General features: G+C 45.5%; 2 protein-coding genes and 1 pseudogene across 4 annotated transcripts; 2 read left to right on the top strand and 1 right to left on the bottom strand.

The window, feature by feature from the left end:
- Nucleotides 1–1,721: 1,721 nt before the first annotated feature.
- Nucleotides 1,722–4,198, top strand: LOC311115014 (progranulin-like). 2 transcript variants are annotated; one of them, XM_084157261.1, is made up of 5 exons: nt 1,722–1,815; nt 2,195–2,335; nt 2,665–2,880; nt 3,111–3,254; nt 3,516–4,198. In XM_084157261.1, exons 2-5 carry the CDS (start codon nt 2,195–2,197, stop codon nt 3,642–3,644), a joined length of 630 nt encoding a protein of 209 aa, XP_084013387.1. In that variant the 5' UTR covers nt 1,722–1,815; the 3' UTR covers nt 3,645–4,198. The 2 variants fall into 2 exon arrangements, with proteins under 2 accessions (XP_084013387.1, XP_084013388.1); XM_084157262.1 differs by having other exon boundaries at nt 1,739–1,815; nt 2,665–2,871.
- A 202-nt stretch (nt 4,199–4,400) lies between these two features.
- LOC311119876 (calaxin-like) lies at nt 4,401–6,124 on the top strand (the record flags this gene model as incomplete). Its single annotated transcript, XM_084157791.1, has 6 exons — nt 4,401–4,476; nt 4,945–5,100; nt 5,235–5,339; nt 5,588–5,739; nt 5,863–5,967; nt 6,074–6,124. The coding sequence occupies 6 exons, from the start codon at nt 4,401–4,403 to the stop codon at nt 6,122–6,124; spliced, it is 645 nt and encodes a 214-aa protein (XP_084013917.1).
- A 1,418-nt stretch (nt 6,125–7,542) lies between these two features.
- LOC311119866 (RNA-binding protein 48-like) lies at nt 7,543–9,999 on the bottom strand (annotated as a pseudogene). The gene is made up of 7 exons: nt 9,952–9,999; nt 9,546–9,605; nt 9,230–9,410; nt 8,759–8,913; nt 8,268–8,657; nt 7,731–7,937; nt 7,543–7,614 (listed from the first exon to the last, which is right to left on the bottom strand). The product of its transcript is annotated as an RNA-binding protein 48-like (transcript).
- Between the last annotated feature and the right edge of the window lie 6,904 nt (nt 10,000–16,903).

The following is a 16,903-nucleotide window of genomic DNA, read 5'->3' as shown; positions in this document are numbered from 1 at the left end:
CTTCTGCCCTAATCACAGTGTCCTGTATGTTCCTGATTGGTGGTCGTTAGGGTGTCTGCTGATTGCTAAGGTGGACCAATCAGTGAACATTCCTCTGCATTGCACCACCTGTTGCTGGTTTTTCAATCACACATCCCATTGTTTAAAAGCCGGTCAGTTGTGTTTGTTGTTAGAATACTATTTTCCGTATGTGAGTATGGATACTGTGGTGTTTTGTGTACTCACTAATTTGCTGGTTACTCTGTTTGGTAACTTTGTGTGTTTCTGGGAAAAGGGGAAGTTAAGCAAGCTGCCCTTGGGCATACATTACCCGTAGAAAGAAAACTGTCTATAAACACTAGTTAGACCTGAGCGGACCACCCACTGTATTTTTGTATGATTAGCAGTAGCTTAGCGGTTCTTGAGGCAGGCAAGATCAGTTTAGGGGTGTTTTACACTATTGTTTCATTTCTTGGGTGCTGCTCAGCCCTTTTTCCCAAACCTTTACGGTGTGTTCAACAATAAACCTTTTATGTTTGACAGTAGTTTATGGTTGTCGTGTAGTTTTATTTCTCACTGTTCCATGTCACGCTTATAATTTGCATGAATTATGTTACGGGTCTCATGTCCATCCACCCTAGATGTTTAAAGCCACGGGGTTCGTAACAATGGGTGAGAAATGACCCCAATTTAAGCCATTTTGAATTCTGAAGGCACTGTAACAATTGTGGAATGGAGAAGTCACTAAAACTCAGGGGGATGGACATTAAAGAGCTAATCCGCATTTGAAACAATAAAGTAGCCCAGCCTCTATTTTGGTGAAAGGCTGAGGGATAGGCCAGGAGAAATGTAACCGCTCAAATTCTTTGGATGCAAGGACTGACCATCCATGATATCAAATTAACGTTTTGAGGCTATGCTGTGTTTGTTTACATTAAGTAAAACAAGCTGATATGGTTCTGATGGGTTGTGACAGTTGAACTAATCTCATGAGGCATTTATGTTATATTCTTCAAGAATCTAAATATCATTATATATCATTAACTTATAAGTCCAAAAATGGATGTAGCAACTGCAGATTGCCCCTTTAAACGAAACATATGCAGGCATCCTTAATCCTTAAATTCCTCATGGTTACACCCAGTTTCCCTAAAACTGACTGCATACTTATCAGTAGTTTGCAACACAATACTAAATGTAAATAGTTTAACACAGCAGTCCTCAAGTAACCTTATCATGGTCAGTGTGACTGACCTAAGGTCACACGGGGGAATCAACCCCAGTAAAGACAGCCTTGATAACAATAATGTGGTACCTTCTAACAATATGTAATTACCCACTCTTTCCTTCCCTATATTCCAAATTTCTCTGAATATGATTAATAGTTGTTGAAATAACTCCTAGACCTATAAAACAAGTGTTATGATGAAAACCGTTGAGGGGTCAGTGAGGAGTGAAGAATGTGTCATGGGAAAGATTGGTATCAAAGACTAAAGAGGAAGGCCTATTTAAGTCCTTTATGAAGTTTGAGCTGTAAGGCATCATGATCATTGTATTGATGTACATACAGACTCACATAATGATTAACAAAGGGTCTATAAAGCCAACTGGTGCTATTGGACATGGTTATATAAAGCAAACTACTTCTGGAGTCGTCATTGACCTAAGTTTCTGTTTATGAGGACATGAGATAAAGTTACTTCCTCATTATTAAAAGTGGGAGTATCAAACCTAGTGTATAAAGAGCAGCGTTTTGGTTAAAGAGGCTGTCACCCCATTGTGCCCCATGACAGGAAGTGTTTGAATCCCTGAGCTGAGACCAACTACAGGGCTAAGGTACGTGAGATTTTAAAAAGGAGAATTAATTTCAGATTAAACGATGAAATTAGAAATCACTCTGTCACAAACTAAGAAGAATTAGTAAACAACAAATTCATTACATTTTTCTAATCATAGTCAAAGTATAAGTAATCTGAATTTAGATGTATTTGAAACTGAAAGTGAACCAAGACACTTCAATTTAGTGCTGTGACTGTATGTCAGCTTCCTTTCAATCATATACAGTAAGATATATTGTTGGAAATTCCCCTAGCGTGTAATGATCAAGTTAACATCTTAGATTATGCACTATTTTAAAACATCTTCATAAAATACATTTAGAACTCAACCTACTCCAAAAAGCCTCTAAACTCCTTGTTTATTCTCTATCCTTTAGATGTGGAGCATAGCTGCATTGGTGTTAGTGCTGACAGGGCCTGCCTCTTGCTACGTCACCTGCCCTGATGGGAAGGTCTGCTCTGATCAATCAACCTGCTGTTTGACTAACGAAGGATACGCCTGCTGTCCAGTTCCCCATGTGAGTAACCAGGGTTCACATGAGGGCAATTGGTAGCCTGGTCCCAGATCTGTTTGTCATGCCAACAACCATAGTAGTTGGCAGCACAAACAGATCTGGAACCAGGCTAGGCAATTTGACACAACTAGTAAATGGGATTCTCAACAGCACAACGGTTGTAAAGACGGGAAAAAGAAACCAGCATTCTGGTACTGTTGTTTGCTTCCCCGTTGCATGACACATCCAATGTTTTAGTTAAAATACCTTGGGTTTAGAGAGCTGTGCGAGCAAAGACCCCATAAAAGGTATTTTGACTGCAAGCCATATAACTTTTTTATTACGTTTTCCAGGCGGTGTGTTGCTCTGACATGGCCCACTGTTGCCCATCAGGCTTCCTCTGCAACACAATCACCCAGATGTGTGAGAAAGAGGACCATCCTTGGAGCAGGGTTCCCACACTGAAGAAGGTGGCTGCAGAGGAACCAAGCACCCCTGTCTCTGCTCCGCTCGAGTCTGACAGCAGCCGTGTCCAAAGCAAAGCAGTAGAGAGCTCTATGGTCGGCAAGGTGCAATGTGACAGCTATTATGCAAAATCACCATGTATGAAACAGCATTGCTGGTGACAAGCATACCCTTTCTACATAAAATAAAATAAAAATCCATGTCAGTGGGCACTGTTCTCTTTCTGTAAATTAAAAAGTAATGAATAGAGAAATATTTCCTGCGCACTGGTACGCAATTACATTTTAACCTAAGAGTATGACATTGATGGTGTGGTTTTCTGTTATTTTATCAGGTCCCGGGGACAGCACTCGCTCAGGCCTCTGACAGCACCCCACAGGCTGGAGTCATTCGCTGTGACACTCAATTCTACTGCCCTTCTGGAACCAGCTGCTGCAAGGGACCAACTGGCAAATGGGGCTGCTGCCCATACCCACTGGTAAATATACTGAAACTGTTGGAGACAGGCTGTAGAGGGGATTTGATAAAACTGACCTTAAATACCACTGAGCTATCATTTTATAAAGTAGTAGTATCAATGTTGTTATGGAGGTAGAGCATGTTTATTAATGTAATGAACATGTAATCTGTAATGCATGTACAGAGCAGTGTGACATGTTTTAATGACATTATGATCATGTGCAATATTATGCAGATTTTATATTACTATCATGTTCTGAGACCTATTTCTTATTTTTAGGGCAAGTGCTGCGCCGATGGCCAGCATTGCTGTGAATATGGATATACCTGTGACCCAACCTCATACAAGTGCAGGAAATGGTACTCTCAGATTCCTTCAGGTCTGAGGGATGATGCTAAGCAGGACTGACAAGATTTCTTATTAATTATAATGTTGTCACTTTACTGGTATTGGATTGAACAAACAGATTTGCTAGTTTAGCTTACCAAACCATCAGGCCTAGCATGCTATTATGAAAATTCCACAATGCTTTCAATTCTACTTTTGCTTTCAAAAGCAACTCACACATAGAACATGTAAGAATTAACTATAGCCATTAATAATAATATGCCATTTAGCAGACGCTTTTATCCAAAGCGACTTACAGTCATGTGCGCATACATTTTTACGTATGGGTGGTCCCGGGGATCGAACCCACTACCCTGGCATTACAAGTGCCATGCTCTACCAATTGAGCTACAGAGGACCATTGAATTCTACCCTGCAGATATACCATGCTTTATAGGGAAATAATGCACTCTCTAGAATGCCCTTCAAGCCAATCAGAAACGAGCGTTCAACAATGCCATGGTATTACATTCAATGTTAACCTTGCACTGAGGAATACAAGAATGTTGAATCATGCCACCCACTCATTCATTGTATAAAAGACAGATCAATACACTTAAAATAAATGAAATTCCAAGAAAAAAAGTTTTCTTTGTTGAGTATTCAATGTATCATTCATTGTATCAATCTCTACTGGCTAAATATTGTATCATTCTTGCTCCTCACTATGTGAGCACGTGGATTGGAGCTACTATGGTAACAGGGTGTCAACATCAAGTAGTTGTGTTTTCATGTAGCCACTGCTAGCTAACTAGCCAGCAATCCTGCATACTATCAATGGCTGAAATGGCTGCTATAAATAGAAAATTGATTCAGAATCTCGCTGAAACTCTTTCTAAACAAGTAAAACACTGTAAGTATCCGTTTGGATAGTTGTGGCAGAAATAGTCAAAGTTTATGTCCTGACTAGTTAGCTAGCTATCTAACGTTAGCTGAACTCATGCTAACGTTAGCTGAACTTCCAACAATACATGCTAACGTTAACTAACTAGTTGCTAATTCTGCAGTTATCTAGATACAGTAGCCATATAGCTATTAACAAAACTTGAAAACTAAAAAAGGTTATAGCTAGTTAGCTATTTGTCTTGCTAGCTCCTCCAACCAAAACTGTGCTTCCCGATCCATTGAACGTGGCAGCACTGCTTTTTTATGAAACATGGGAGGCGCTATAACCTTGCTTTGTTGGGATCATGTGTCAAAGTTTGTTCTGTGTTCTATTCTCTGCTGTGTGTTTAGCAAGTTCATCAAATCCTACATCAGTCTATCTATGCAAATGTAATTATGCATATGGGAGGAGTACAAATACTATTTTTAACTGCAGTTAACAAAACAGAAGCAGTGTGTCTGATCCAACTGTTCAATGGTCTCCTGGGGGATCAGAGTGACAGGAGGGTAGGGAATGGTCTGGACAGAGGGAAATTCAGGAATATTCTACACAACACCTTTGGAATGACTGATGATATGATCATGGATAGAGGTAGGCTTGTTTCTTTTGTTACATTTCTGCATGTCACATGAAACAGAATAAACCAAAAAGATGATGATACTGATGACATACTGTGGTGGGGTATTGTTAAGAATCTTGACTCTTGTGTTGCATTTATATTCTAGTCTTTCGTGCATTCGACAAAGACAACGACAGCTACGTCAGTGTGAAAGAGTGGATCGAGGGACTATCAATCTTTCTCCGTGGGACATTGGATGAAAAAATTAAGTGTAAGAAAGATTTAAAGTGTATTATTAAGGCTTGTACCCCATGTAGCTCAGTTGGTAGAGCATGGCGCTTGTAACGCCAGGGTTGTGGGTTCGATTCCCACGGGGGGGGCAGTATGAAAAAAAAAATGTATGCACTCACTAACTGTAAGTCGCTCTGGATAAGAGCGTCTGCTAAATGACTTAAATGTAGGCTATTTGACCATTATCTACTTTATTAACTATCCATACTGACACTTTGACCCGTTTAGACTGCTTCGATGTGTATGACTTGAATGGAGATGGGTACATTTCCCAGGAAGAGATGTTCCACATGCTGAAGAACAGCCTGATCAGACAGCCCACAGAGGAGGACCCAGACGAGGGCATCAAAGACCTGGTGGAGATCACACTCAAGAAGATGGTAATTACAAAAATGGTACCTTCATTGTACCCTGTGTTTACAATCCCTATTTAACTCAAGTCACAATTGACTAATTCATGCTTCAGATTAAATATACTGTGTGAACATAAAAGACCAATGAGTTGTTTCCACCACGACAGCAGACTGTCCTATGCAGACTTTGAAAAGGCAGTGAGAGATGAGAATCTATTGCTTGAGGCTTTTGGAACCTGCCTTCCCGATGCCAAGGTGAGCATTGAAGTTAAGACTATAAACACAGTGTAATGACTTGTCTGTCTGGATTGGACAATATTTACCCTTTGTCTGACATGTTTTTATTTATTTTGTGTTACAGAGCATATTGGCATTTGAGCAGCATGCATTCCAGGATACACTTGAGTGTTAAGGACACAACTACTTTATTCATTTTCATGACACTGATATATATATACAGTGAGGGAAATACGTTTTTGATCCCCTGCTGATTTTGTATGTTTGCCCACTGATAAAGAAATGATCAGTCTATAATTTTAATGGTAGGTTTATTTGAACAAAAAATAAATAAAAAAATCCTGAAAAACCCATGTCAAAAATGTTATACATTGATTTGCATTTTAATGAGAGAAATAAGTATTTGACCCCTCTGCAAAACATGACTTAGTACTTGGCGGCAAAACCCTTGTTGGCAATCACAGAGGTCAGACGTTTCTTGTAGTTGGCCACCAGGTTTGCCCACATCTCAGGAGGGATTTTGTCCCACTCCTCTTTGCAGATCTTCTCCAAGTCATTAAGGTTTCGAGGCTGATGTTTGGCAACTCGAACCTTCAGCTCCCTCCACAGATATTCTATGGGATTAAGGTCTGGAGACTGGCTAGGCCACTCCAGGACCTTAATGTGCTTCTTCTTGAGCCACTCCTTTGTTGCCTTGGCCGTGTGTTTTGGGTCATTGTCATGCTGGAATACCCATCCACAACCCATTTTCAATGCCCTGGCTGAGGGAAGGAGGTTCTCACCCAAGATTTGACGGTACATGGCCCCGTCCACCTGCCTTGAGATCATTGACAAGATCCTCCCGTGTAGTTCTTGGCTGATTCCTCACCGTTCTCATGATCATTGCAACTCCACGAGGTGAGATCTTGCATGGAGCCCCAGGCCGTTGGAAATTGACAGTTCTTATGTGTTTCTTCCAGTTGCGAATAATCGCACCAACTGTTGTCACCTTCTCACCAAGCTGCTTGGCGATGGTCTTGTAGCCCATTCCAGCCTTGTGTAGGTCTACAATCTTGTCCCTGACATCCTTGGAGAGCTCTTTGGTCTTGGCCATGGTGGAGAGTTTGGAATCTGATTGATTGATTGCTTCTGTGGACAGGTGTCTTTTATACAGGTAACAAACTGAGATTAGGAGCACTCCCTTTAAGAATGTGCTCCTAATCTCAGCTCGTTACCTGTATAAAAGACACCTGGGAGCCAGAAATCTTTCTGATTGAGAAGGGGGTCAAATACTTATTTCCCTCTTTAAAATGCAAATCAATTTATAACATTTTTGACATGCGTTTTTCTGGATTTTGTTGTTGTTATTCTGTCTCTCACTGTTCAAATAAACCTACCATTAAAATTATAGACTGATCATTTATTTGTCAATGGGCAAACGTACAAAATCAGCAGGGGATCAAATACTTTTTTCCCTCACTGTATATATATATATATATCAATATATCAAAAACTGCTCATACTCTAATGGGAAATGTAAGATTAAGTACCGTCTGATTGGTGTAAAGTCTAGGACCTTGATGAAATGTACGTGTTATCTTGTGTGTGATGCTGTTAGATTCTCCTCCGAGGCTTTCCTGGCTTTGTCTTCTTCTCTGTTGGCTTGACTTCAGCAACTGATTCTACCTGAGAACAAGGAAATTAATTAATTTACTGCAGTATCACTCACACTTGAATTGTAATACTGTATGAAGTTGTGACTGTGAGTGACCAATTTTAGGAAGCAAATGACCACGATATACCTTTTTCAATGTATTTCTGATCATGTTGGCTGCTGTGTTCAACGACTCATCCGCCATATCCATCTTAGGCTACTCTGGTAGTTTGTTCCAATGAGGGTTTCATTTTTGTCCACGATGCCAAAAAGTGAATCTTTACTTGTTTCTACCATTTTCAGTTTTCTGTTTATGTTCCAAATGTGTGGTCCTTGGTACGAATCTGGGTGGTACTCGAGTGGCGCAGTGGTCTAAGGCACTGCATCGCAGTGCTAGCTGTGCCACTAGAGATCCTGGTTCGATTCCAGGCTCTGTCGTAGCCGGCCGCGACCGGGAGACCCATGGGGCGGCGCACAATTGGCCCAGCATCGTCCAGGGTAGGGGAGGGAATGGCCGGCAGGGATGTAGCTCAGTTGGTAGAACATGGCGTTTGCAACGCCAGGGTTGTGGGTTTGATTCCCACGGGGGGCCAGTATGATAAAATAATAAAAAATAAAAAATGTATGCACTCACTAACTGTAAGTCGCTCTGGATAAGAGCGTCTACTAAATGACTAAAATGTACTGCAGGGGGTGGATTCTTACTGAGTCTTTTCACCATCCCTCTGTCTCCCCCAGAGGAGGAGGGAACGCCACTTACGTTGAGTGCCTGCTGCTGTTCATTTTCTGTGGCATTATGCAATTAACCCATTTTGTCCTCTGTTGGAATAGTCCTGCATTGGTTTGCCTGATAACTATAAGACCGATCATAAGATGGGGCATGTCTGTAAGGAGGAAACTCCTGTGAGGGTAAAGGCAATAAGGGAAACCCTAAATAATGACCATGGCTGGTACTCAAAGTCTCTTCCTTATTGCTGGTATCACTGGATCTCTGATCATCACCTGAGGAAGTCCTGGCTGAGGTAGCAACTGTATCTGAAGACATGGGCCTTTTGAACTCTTCATCCCCCTGGTCCTGTTCTTTTGCTTCACAACCGAAAAAGAAGAATAGAGAATAATGTGTCAACTAACTACATCACAATAATCATGCTTATGTTGTTAATGATCTACTAACACAGCATCTGTCCCTTTATTTTGAGTCGTCCTGTTCACATATTGTCGTCTCCTGTCTTGCAGCTTTAATCTGGTGTCCTCCACTGTCTCATACTCAGGGGCATAGCACACATGTAGTACATCTCCAAAGAAACACTTCTCATTCATATGCTGTTTGGCTGCCGTGAAACAGAATGACATCAAAGTATAACTGGCTGAGTGAGGTGGCCACTCACTCAGCCACTCTCTCTGTTCGCAGATATGACAGTCCTGTATAACTATTAGAGCCTAGTAATACCAAGGGCCTAGTAGTTAGTTACTATAAACTAGGGCCTGGAGGTTTTTCCTGGTCAGTGTTACAAATGCACATTCTTAAAGCAACAGCATTCAATACTCAACTGAGCTAAAACCCCACGTTACTGAACACAACAGTCAGGTTACATGGTCACTGGGAAAACTCCCAGCCCTAGTTATGTATCATTCATCATGATCAACTGGATGGAACCTGTCCTGATCTTGCACTGGTGAGTTTCTGGAACTTGATGAGGTAGACCTCTGTGAATTCCTCTGCAAGGTACTCATCCAGCGCCCTGTACTCCTCCACAACCCGGACTGCGCAGAGAGCTGGATCAGGTCTGTCATCACCCCGACGAGACTCCAAGTTGATTGTGTACACCTGCAGAGGCAATATAGCATGAGGGTAAGATAAATAAATACAAAACAAGAAATTACACACTGGCGACCAAGCTAACTAGTTAGCCAAAGATTGAGCATGTATACAGAATTTCGCTGAAGGAAACGATATTCCTACCGTAACTGCTTTAGGTCTCCTTCCTTCTCTATAATTTGGTCGTGAGGAGCAAATCTTCTTCTTCGATGAGGTTTAACGGCGGTTGGCATCCAATAAATGTTGCATTACCGCCACCTACTAGACTGGAGTATAACTCCCTTATTTATTTTTATTTTATTTTACCTTTATTTAACTATACGTTGCTTTAAAAAATAAAAAAGAGTTATTTACTAATTAGTGACCTTAATTCATCAATCAAGTACAAGGGAGGAGCGAAAACCCGCAGACACTTGGCCCTCCGTGGAATGAGTTTGGCAGCTGGTTGTATTGAATGCCGTGTTGCTGTTTGACCCCTGTCCTGATGTCCTCCTAGCCTGCAGCAGAGCGTGAGGTGGAGATTGACTGCCTTCCTGGGTTGGCTGCACACCCAGAGCCACGAACCACTAGCCTGTCTGACGGGCCGCTCCAACACCATCCCCCTACCTTCCACTGAAGGTACACATAGGCTGCATCCCAAATGGCACCCTGTTCCCTTCATAGTCCTATAGGGCTCTGTTCAAAAGTAGTGCACTATGAAGGAAATTGAGTGCCATTTGGGACGCACAATAAAGTCACTCTCTGTGATGGTTGGCAGCAGGACATTCAATCTCACCCAAAAAGTATGGAGTGCATTGTAAATGTAATACAGTGTTGATCTTCTTCCTTCAGGGAAGGTGGAGTTTGCTCTGACTGTGTTGAAGTCTGAACCTGAGTCGGAGAGTGAAGTGCCTGACCAGTTGTTTCTATTAGCTCTTAGTGTGATACAGAAAACAGACATACAGGTACTAGTGACAGGCTTTGCTATCTCAGACTTAATATATTCAAATCAACGCATTAAAAACGTCTTGTTCTGTTCTATGTTCATAGACATGTCTAATATCTGTGTGACCCCTACCCTGTGTGTGTGTGTGTGTGTGTGTGTGTGTGTGTGTGTGTGTGTGTGTGTGTGTGTGTGTGTGTGTGTGTGTGTGTGTGTGTGTGTGTGTGTGTCGTGACCCCTCCCTGTGTGTGTTGTCCAGGTCTAAGGGACATGGTAGATGTGGTGGTGCGCTCCAGCCTGGTCTCTCTGGTCATCAGCAGTCACAGTGAACACTCCCTCCACCCGTCAATAAGCTGATCCTGGATCTGAGAACCACATCCAGTTATCCAGAGTCTGACTCTGTGTTGGTTGCCAATGCTCTGAAATATCTATTTTGTCTTAACAGCAAAGTAGCAAGAAGTAACTGTATGAATATTTCTTAGACATGATAGTGTCTTTGTTGCTACATGTAGCTTTTCTTTCTTTCTTTCTTTCTTTCTTTCTTTCTTTCTTTCTTTCTTTCTTTCTTTCTTTCTTTCTTTCTTTCTAACAGAGAGAGGAGTCTGCTAACCCACCACAGAGAGAGGTGTCTGCTAACCCACCACAGAGAGAGGAGTCTGCTAACCCACCACAGAGAGAGGAGTCTGCTAACCCACCACAGAGAGAGGAGTCTGCTAACCCACCACAGAGAGAGAGAGGAGTCTGCTAACCCACCACAGAGAGAGGAGTCTGCTAACCCACCACAGAGAGAGGTGTCTGCTAACCCACCACAGAGAGAGGAGTCTGCTAACCCACCACAGAGAGAGGTGTCTGCTAACCCACCACAGAGAGAGGAGTCTGCTAACCCACCACAGAGAGAGGAGTCTGCTAACCCACCACAGAGAGAAAGAGAGGTGTCTGCTAACCCACCACAGAGAGAGTGGAGACTGCTAACCCACCACAGAGAGAGAGGAGTCTGCTAACCCACCACAGAGAGAAAGAGAGGTGTCTGCTAACCCACCACAGAGAGAGGTGTCTGCTAACCCACCACAGAGAGAGGAGTCTGCTAACCCACCACAGAGAGAGGAGTCTGCTAACCCACCACAGAGAGAGGAGTCTGCTAACCCACCACAGAGAGAGGAGTCTGCTAACCCACCACAGAGAGAGAGAGGAGTCTGCTAACCCACCACAGAGAGAGGAGTCTGCTAACCCACCACAGAGAGAGAGAGGAGTCTGCTAACCCACCACAGAGAGAAAGAGAGGTGTCTGCTAACCCACCACAGAGAGAGTGGAGACTGCTAACCCACCACAGAGAGAGAGGAGTCTGCTAACCCACCACAGAGAGAAAGAGAGGTGTCTGCTAACCCACCACAGAGAGAGGAGTCTGCTAACCCACCACAGAGAGAAAGAGAGGTGTCTGCTAACCCACCACAGAGAGAGGAGTCTGCTAACCCACCACAGAGAGAAAGAGAGGTGTCTGCTAACCCACCACAGAGAGAGTGGAGACTGCTAACCCACCACAGAGAGAGGAGTCTGCTAACCCACCACAGAGAGAGGAGTCTGCTAACCCACCACAGAGAGAGTGGAGACTGCTAACCCACCACAGAGAGAGGTGTCTGCTAACCCACCACAGAGAGAGGAGTCTGCTAACCCACCACAGAGAGAGTGGAGACTGCTAACCCACCACAGAGATAAAGAGAGGAGACTGCTAACCCATCACATAGCTGCAGAGAGAGGAGACCTCTAACCCACCACAGAGAGGAGACTGCTGAACCATCACATAGCTGCAGAGAGAGAGGAGTCTGCTAACCCACCACAGAGAGAGAGAGGAGTCTGCTAACCCACCACAGAGAGAGAGAGGAGTCTGCTAACCCACCACAGAGAGAGAGAGGAGTCTGCTAACCCACCACAGAGAGAGAGAGGAGTCTGCTAACCCACCACAGAGAGAGAGAGGAGTCTGCTAACCCACCACAGAGAGAGAGAAGAGTCTGCTAACCCACCACAGAGAGAAGAGTCTGCTAACCCACCACAGAGAGAAGAGTCTGCTAACCCACCACAGAGAGAGGAGTCTGCTAACTCACCACAGAGAGAGAGAGGAGTCTGCTAACCCACCACAGAGAGAGAGAAGAGTCTGCTAACCCACCACAGAGAGAGGAGTCTGCTAACCCACCACAGAGAGAGAGAGGAGTCTGCTAACCCACCACAGAGAGAGAGAGGAGTCTGCTAACCCACCACAGAGAGAGAGAGGAGTCTGCTAACCCACCACAGAGAGAGAGAGGAGTCTGCTAACCCATCACAGAGATAAAGAGAGGAGTCTGCTAACCCATCACAGAGATAAAGAGAGGAGACTGCTAACCCCATCACAGAGCTACAGAGAGAGGAGACTGCTAAGCCACCGCAGAGAGAGAGAGGAGACTGCTAACCCATCACATATGGGTTAGCAGTAGCTCAGCTGGTAGAGCACGGCGCTTGTAACGCCAAGGTAGTGGGTTCGATCCCCGGGACCACCCGTACACAAAAAAAAAAAAAGTATGCACGCATGACTGTAAGTCGCTTTGGATAAAAGCGTCTGCTAAATGGCATATTATTATTATTATTATTATTATTATTACATAGCTGCAGAGAGAGAGGAGACTGCTAAACCACCACAGAGAGAGAGCGAGAGAGGAGACTGCTAACGCATCACAGAGCTGCAGAGAGAGAGAGGAGACTGCTAACCTACCACAGAGAGAAGAGTCTGCTAACCCACCACAGAGAGAAGAGTCTGCTAACCCACCACAGAGAGAAGAGTCTGCTAACCCACCACAGAGAGAGGAGTCTGCTAACTCACCACAGAGAGAGAGAGGAGTCTGCTAACCCACCACAGAGAGAGAGAAGAGTCTGCTAACCCACCACAGAGAGAGGAGACTGCTAACCCACCACAGAGAGAGGTGTCTGCTAACCCACCACAGAGAGAGGTGTCTGCTAACCCACCACAGAGAGAGGAGTCTGCTAACCCACCACAGAGAGAGGAGTCTGCTAACCCACCACAGAGAGAGGAGTCTGCTAACCCACCACAGAGAGAGGAGTCTGCTAACCCACCACAGAGAGAGAGAGGAGTCTGCTAACCCACCACAGAGAGAGGAGTCTGCTAACCCACCACAGAGAGAGGTGTCTGCTAACCCACCACAGAGAGAGGAGTCTGCTAACCCACCACAGAGAGAGGAGTCTGCTAACCCACCACAGAGAGAGGTGTCTGCTAACCCACCACAGAGAGAGGAGTCTGCTAACCCACCACAGAGAGAGGTGTCTGCTAACCCACCACAGAGAGAGGAGTCTGCTAACCCACCACAGAGAGAGGAGTCTGCTAACCCACCACAGAGAGAAAGAGAGGTGTCTGCTAACCCACCACAGAGAGAGTGGAGACTGCTAACCCACCACAGAGAGAGAGGAGTCTGCTAACCCACCACAGAGAGAAAGAGAGGTGTCTGCTAACCCACCACAGAGAGAGGTGTCTGCTAACCCACCACAGAGAGAGGAGTCTGCTAACCCACCACAGAGAGAGGAGTCTGCTAACCCACCACAGAGAGAGGAGTCTGCTAACCCACCACAGAGAGAGGAGTCTGCTAACCCACCACAGAGAGAGAGAGGAGTCTGCTAACCCACCACAGAGAGAGGAGTCTGCTAACCCACCACAGAGAGAGAGAGGAGTCTGCTAACCCACCACAGAGAGAGGAGTCTGCTAACCCACCACAGAGAGAAAGAGAGGTGTCTGCTAACCCACCACAGAGAGAGTGGAGACTGCTAACCCACCACAGAGAGAGAGGAGTCTGCTAACCCACCACAGAGAGAAAGAGAGGTGTCTGCTAACCCACCACAGAGAGAGGAGTCTGCTAACCCACCACAGAGAGAAAGAGAGGTGTCTGCTAACCCACCACAGAGAGAGGAGTCTGCTAACCCACCACAGAGAGAAAGAGAGGTGTCTGCTAACCCACCACAGAGAGAGTGGAGACTGCTAACCCACCACAGAGAGAGGAGTCTGCTAACCCACCACAGAGAGAGGAGTCTGCTAACCCACCACAGAGAGAGTGGAGACTGCTAACCCACCACAGAGAGAGGTGTCTGCTAACCCACCACAGAGAGAGGAGTCTGCTAACCCACCACAGAGAGAGTGGAGACTGCTAACCCACCACAGAGATAAAGAGAGGAGACTGCTAACCCATCACATAGCTGCAGAGAGAGGAGACCTCTAACCCACCACAGAGAGGAGACTGCTGAACCATCACATAGCTGCAGAGAGAGAGGAGTCTGCTAACCCACCACAGAGAGAGAGAGGAGTCTGCTAACCCACCACAGAGAGAGAGAGGAGTCTGCTAACCCACCACAGAGAGAGAGAGGAGTCTGCTAACCCACCACAGAGAGAGAGAGGAGTCTGCTAACCCACCACAGAGAGAGAGAGGAGTCTGCTAACCCACCACAGAGAGAGAGAAGAGTCTGCTAACCCACCACAGAGAGAAGAGTCTGCTAACCCACCACAGAGAGAAGAGTCTGCTAACCCACCACAGAGAGAGGAGTCTGCTAACTCACCACAGAGAGAGAGAGGAGTCTGCTAACCCACCACAGAGAGAGAGAAGAGTCTGCTAACCCACCACAGAGAGAGGAGTCTGCTAACCCACCACAGAGAGAGAGAGGAGTCTGCTAACCCACCACAGAGAGAGAGAGGAGTCTGCTAACCCACCACAGAGAGAGAGAGGAGTCTGCTAACCCACCACAGAGAGAGAGAGGAGTCTGCTAACCCATCACAGAGATAAAGAGAGGAGTCTGCTAACCCATCACAGAGATAAAGAGAGGAGACTGCTAACCCCATCACAGAGCTACAGAGAGAGGAGACTGCTAAGCCACCGCAGAGAGAGAGAGGAGACTGCTAACCCATCACATATGGGTTAGCAGTAGCTCAGCTGGTAGAGCACGGCGCTTGTAACGCCAAGGTAGTGGGTTCGATCCCCGGGACCACCCGTACACAAAAAAAAAAAAAGTATGCACGCATGACTGTAAGTCGCTTTGGATAAAAGCGTCTGCTAAATGGCATATTATTATTATTATTATTATTATTATTACATAGCTGCAGAGAGAGAGGAGACTGCTAAACCACCACAGAGAGAGAGCGAGAGAGGAGACTGCTAACGCATCACAGAGCTGCAGAGAGAGAGAGGAGACTGCTAACCTACCACAGGGAGAGAGGAGACTGCTAACCTACCACAGGGAGAGAGGAGACTGCTAACACACCACAGAGAGAGAGAGAGACTGCTAACCCATCACAGAGAAAGAGAGAGGAGTCTGCTAACCCATCACAGAGCTGCAAAGAGAGAGGAAGAGGCTGCTAACCCACTGCAGAGAGAGAGAGGAGACTGCTAACCCATCACATAGCTGCAGAGAGAGGAGACTGCTAACCCACCACAGAGAGAGAGAGGAGACTGCTAACCCATCACATAGCTGCAGAGAGAGGAGACTGCTAACCCATCACATAGCTGCAGAGAGAACGGAGACTGCTAACCCATCACATTACTGCAGAGAGAGAGAGGAGACTTTTACCCCATCACATAGCTGCAGAGAGAGAGGAGACTGCTAACCCATCACAGAGAGAGGGGAGGCTGCAATCCCATCACACAGAGAGAGAATACTAACCCATCACAGAGCGAGAGAGGAGCCTACTAACCCATCACAGAGCGAGCGAGGAGCGGCTAACCCACCACAGAGAGAGCGAGAGAGGAGACTGCTAACGCCTCACAGAGCTGCAGAAAGAGAGAGGAGACTGCTAACCTACCACAGGGAGAGAGAGGAGACTGCTAACCTACCACAGGGAGAGAGGAGACTGCTAACACACCACAGAGAGAGAGAGACTGCTAACCCATCACAGTGAAAGAGAGAGGAGTCTGCTAACCCATCACAGAGCTGCAAAGAGAGAGAGGAGGCTGCTAACCCACTGCAGAGAGAGAGAGGAGACTGCTAACCTACCACAGGGAGAGAGGAGACTGCTAACACACCACAGAGAGAGAGAGACTGCTAACCCATCACAGTGAAAGAGAGAGGAGACTGCTAACCCATCACAGAGCTGCAAAGAGAGAGAGGAGGCTTCTAACCCATCACAGAGCGAGAGCGAGAGAGGAGACTGCTAACGCATCATAGAGCTGCAGAGAGAGAGAGGAGACTGCTAACCCACCACAGAGAACAAGAGAGGAGGCTGCTAACCCACCACAGAGAACAAGAGAGGAGGCTGCTAACCCACCACAGAGAACAAGAGAGGAGACTGCTAACCCACCACAGAGAACAAGAGAGGAGACTGCTAACCTACCACAGAGAACAAGAGAGGAGACTGCTAACCCACCACAGAGAACAAGAGAGGAGTCTGCTAACCCACCACAGAGAACAAGAGAGGAGACTGCTAACCTACCACAGAGAACAAGAGAGGAGACTGCTAACCTACCACAGAGAACAAGAGAGGAGACTGCTAACCCACCACAGAGAACAAGAGAGGAGACTGCTAACCCACCACAGAGAACAAGAGAGGAGACTGCTAACCCAC

The sequence above is a fragment of the Coregonus lavaretus genome (genome assembly GCF_964263955.1).
Source record: "Coregonus lavaretus genome assembly, chromosome: 3".
NCBI classification, from domain to species: domain Eukaryota; kingdom Metazoa; phylum Chordata; class Actinopteri; order Salmoniformes; family Salmonidae; genus Coregonus; species Coregonus lavaretus.
Note: the sequence above shows the minus strand (reverse complement) of the source record. Positions and strands in the feature narration are given on the sequence as shown.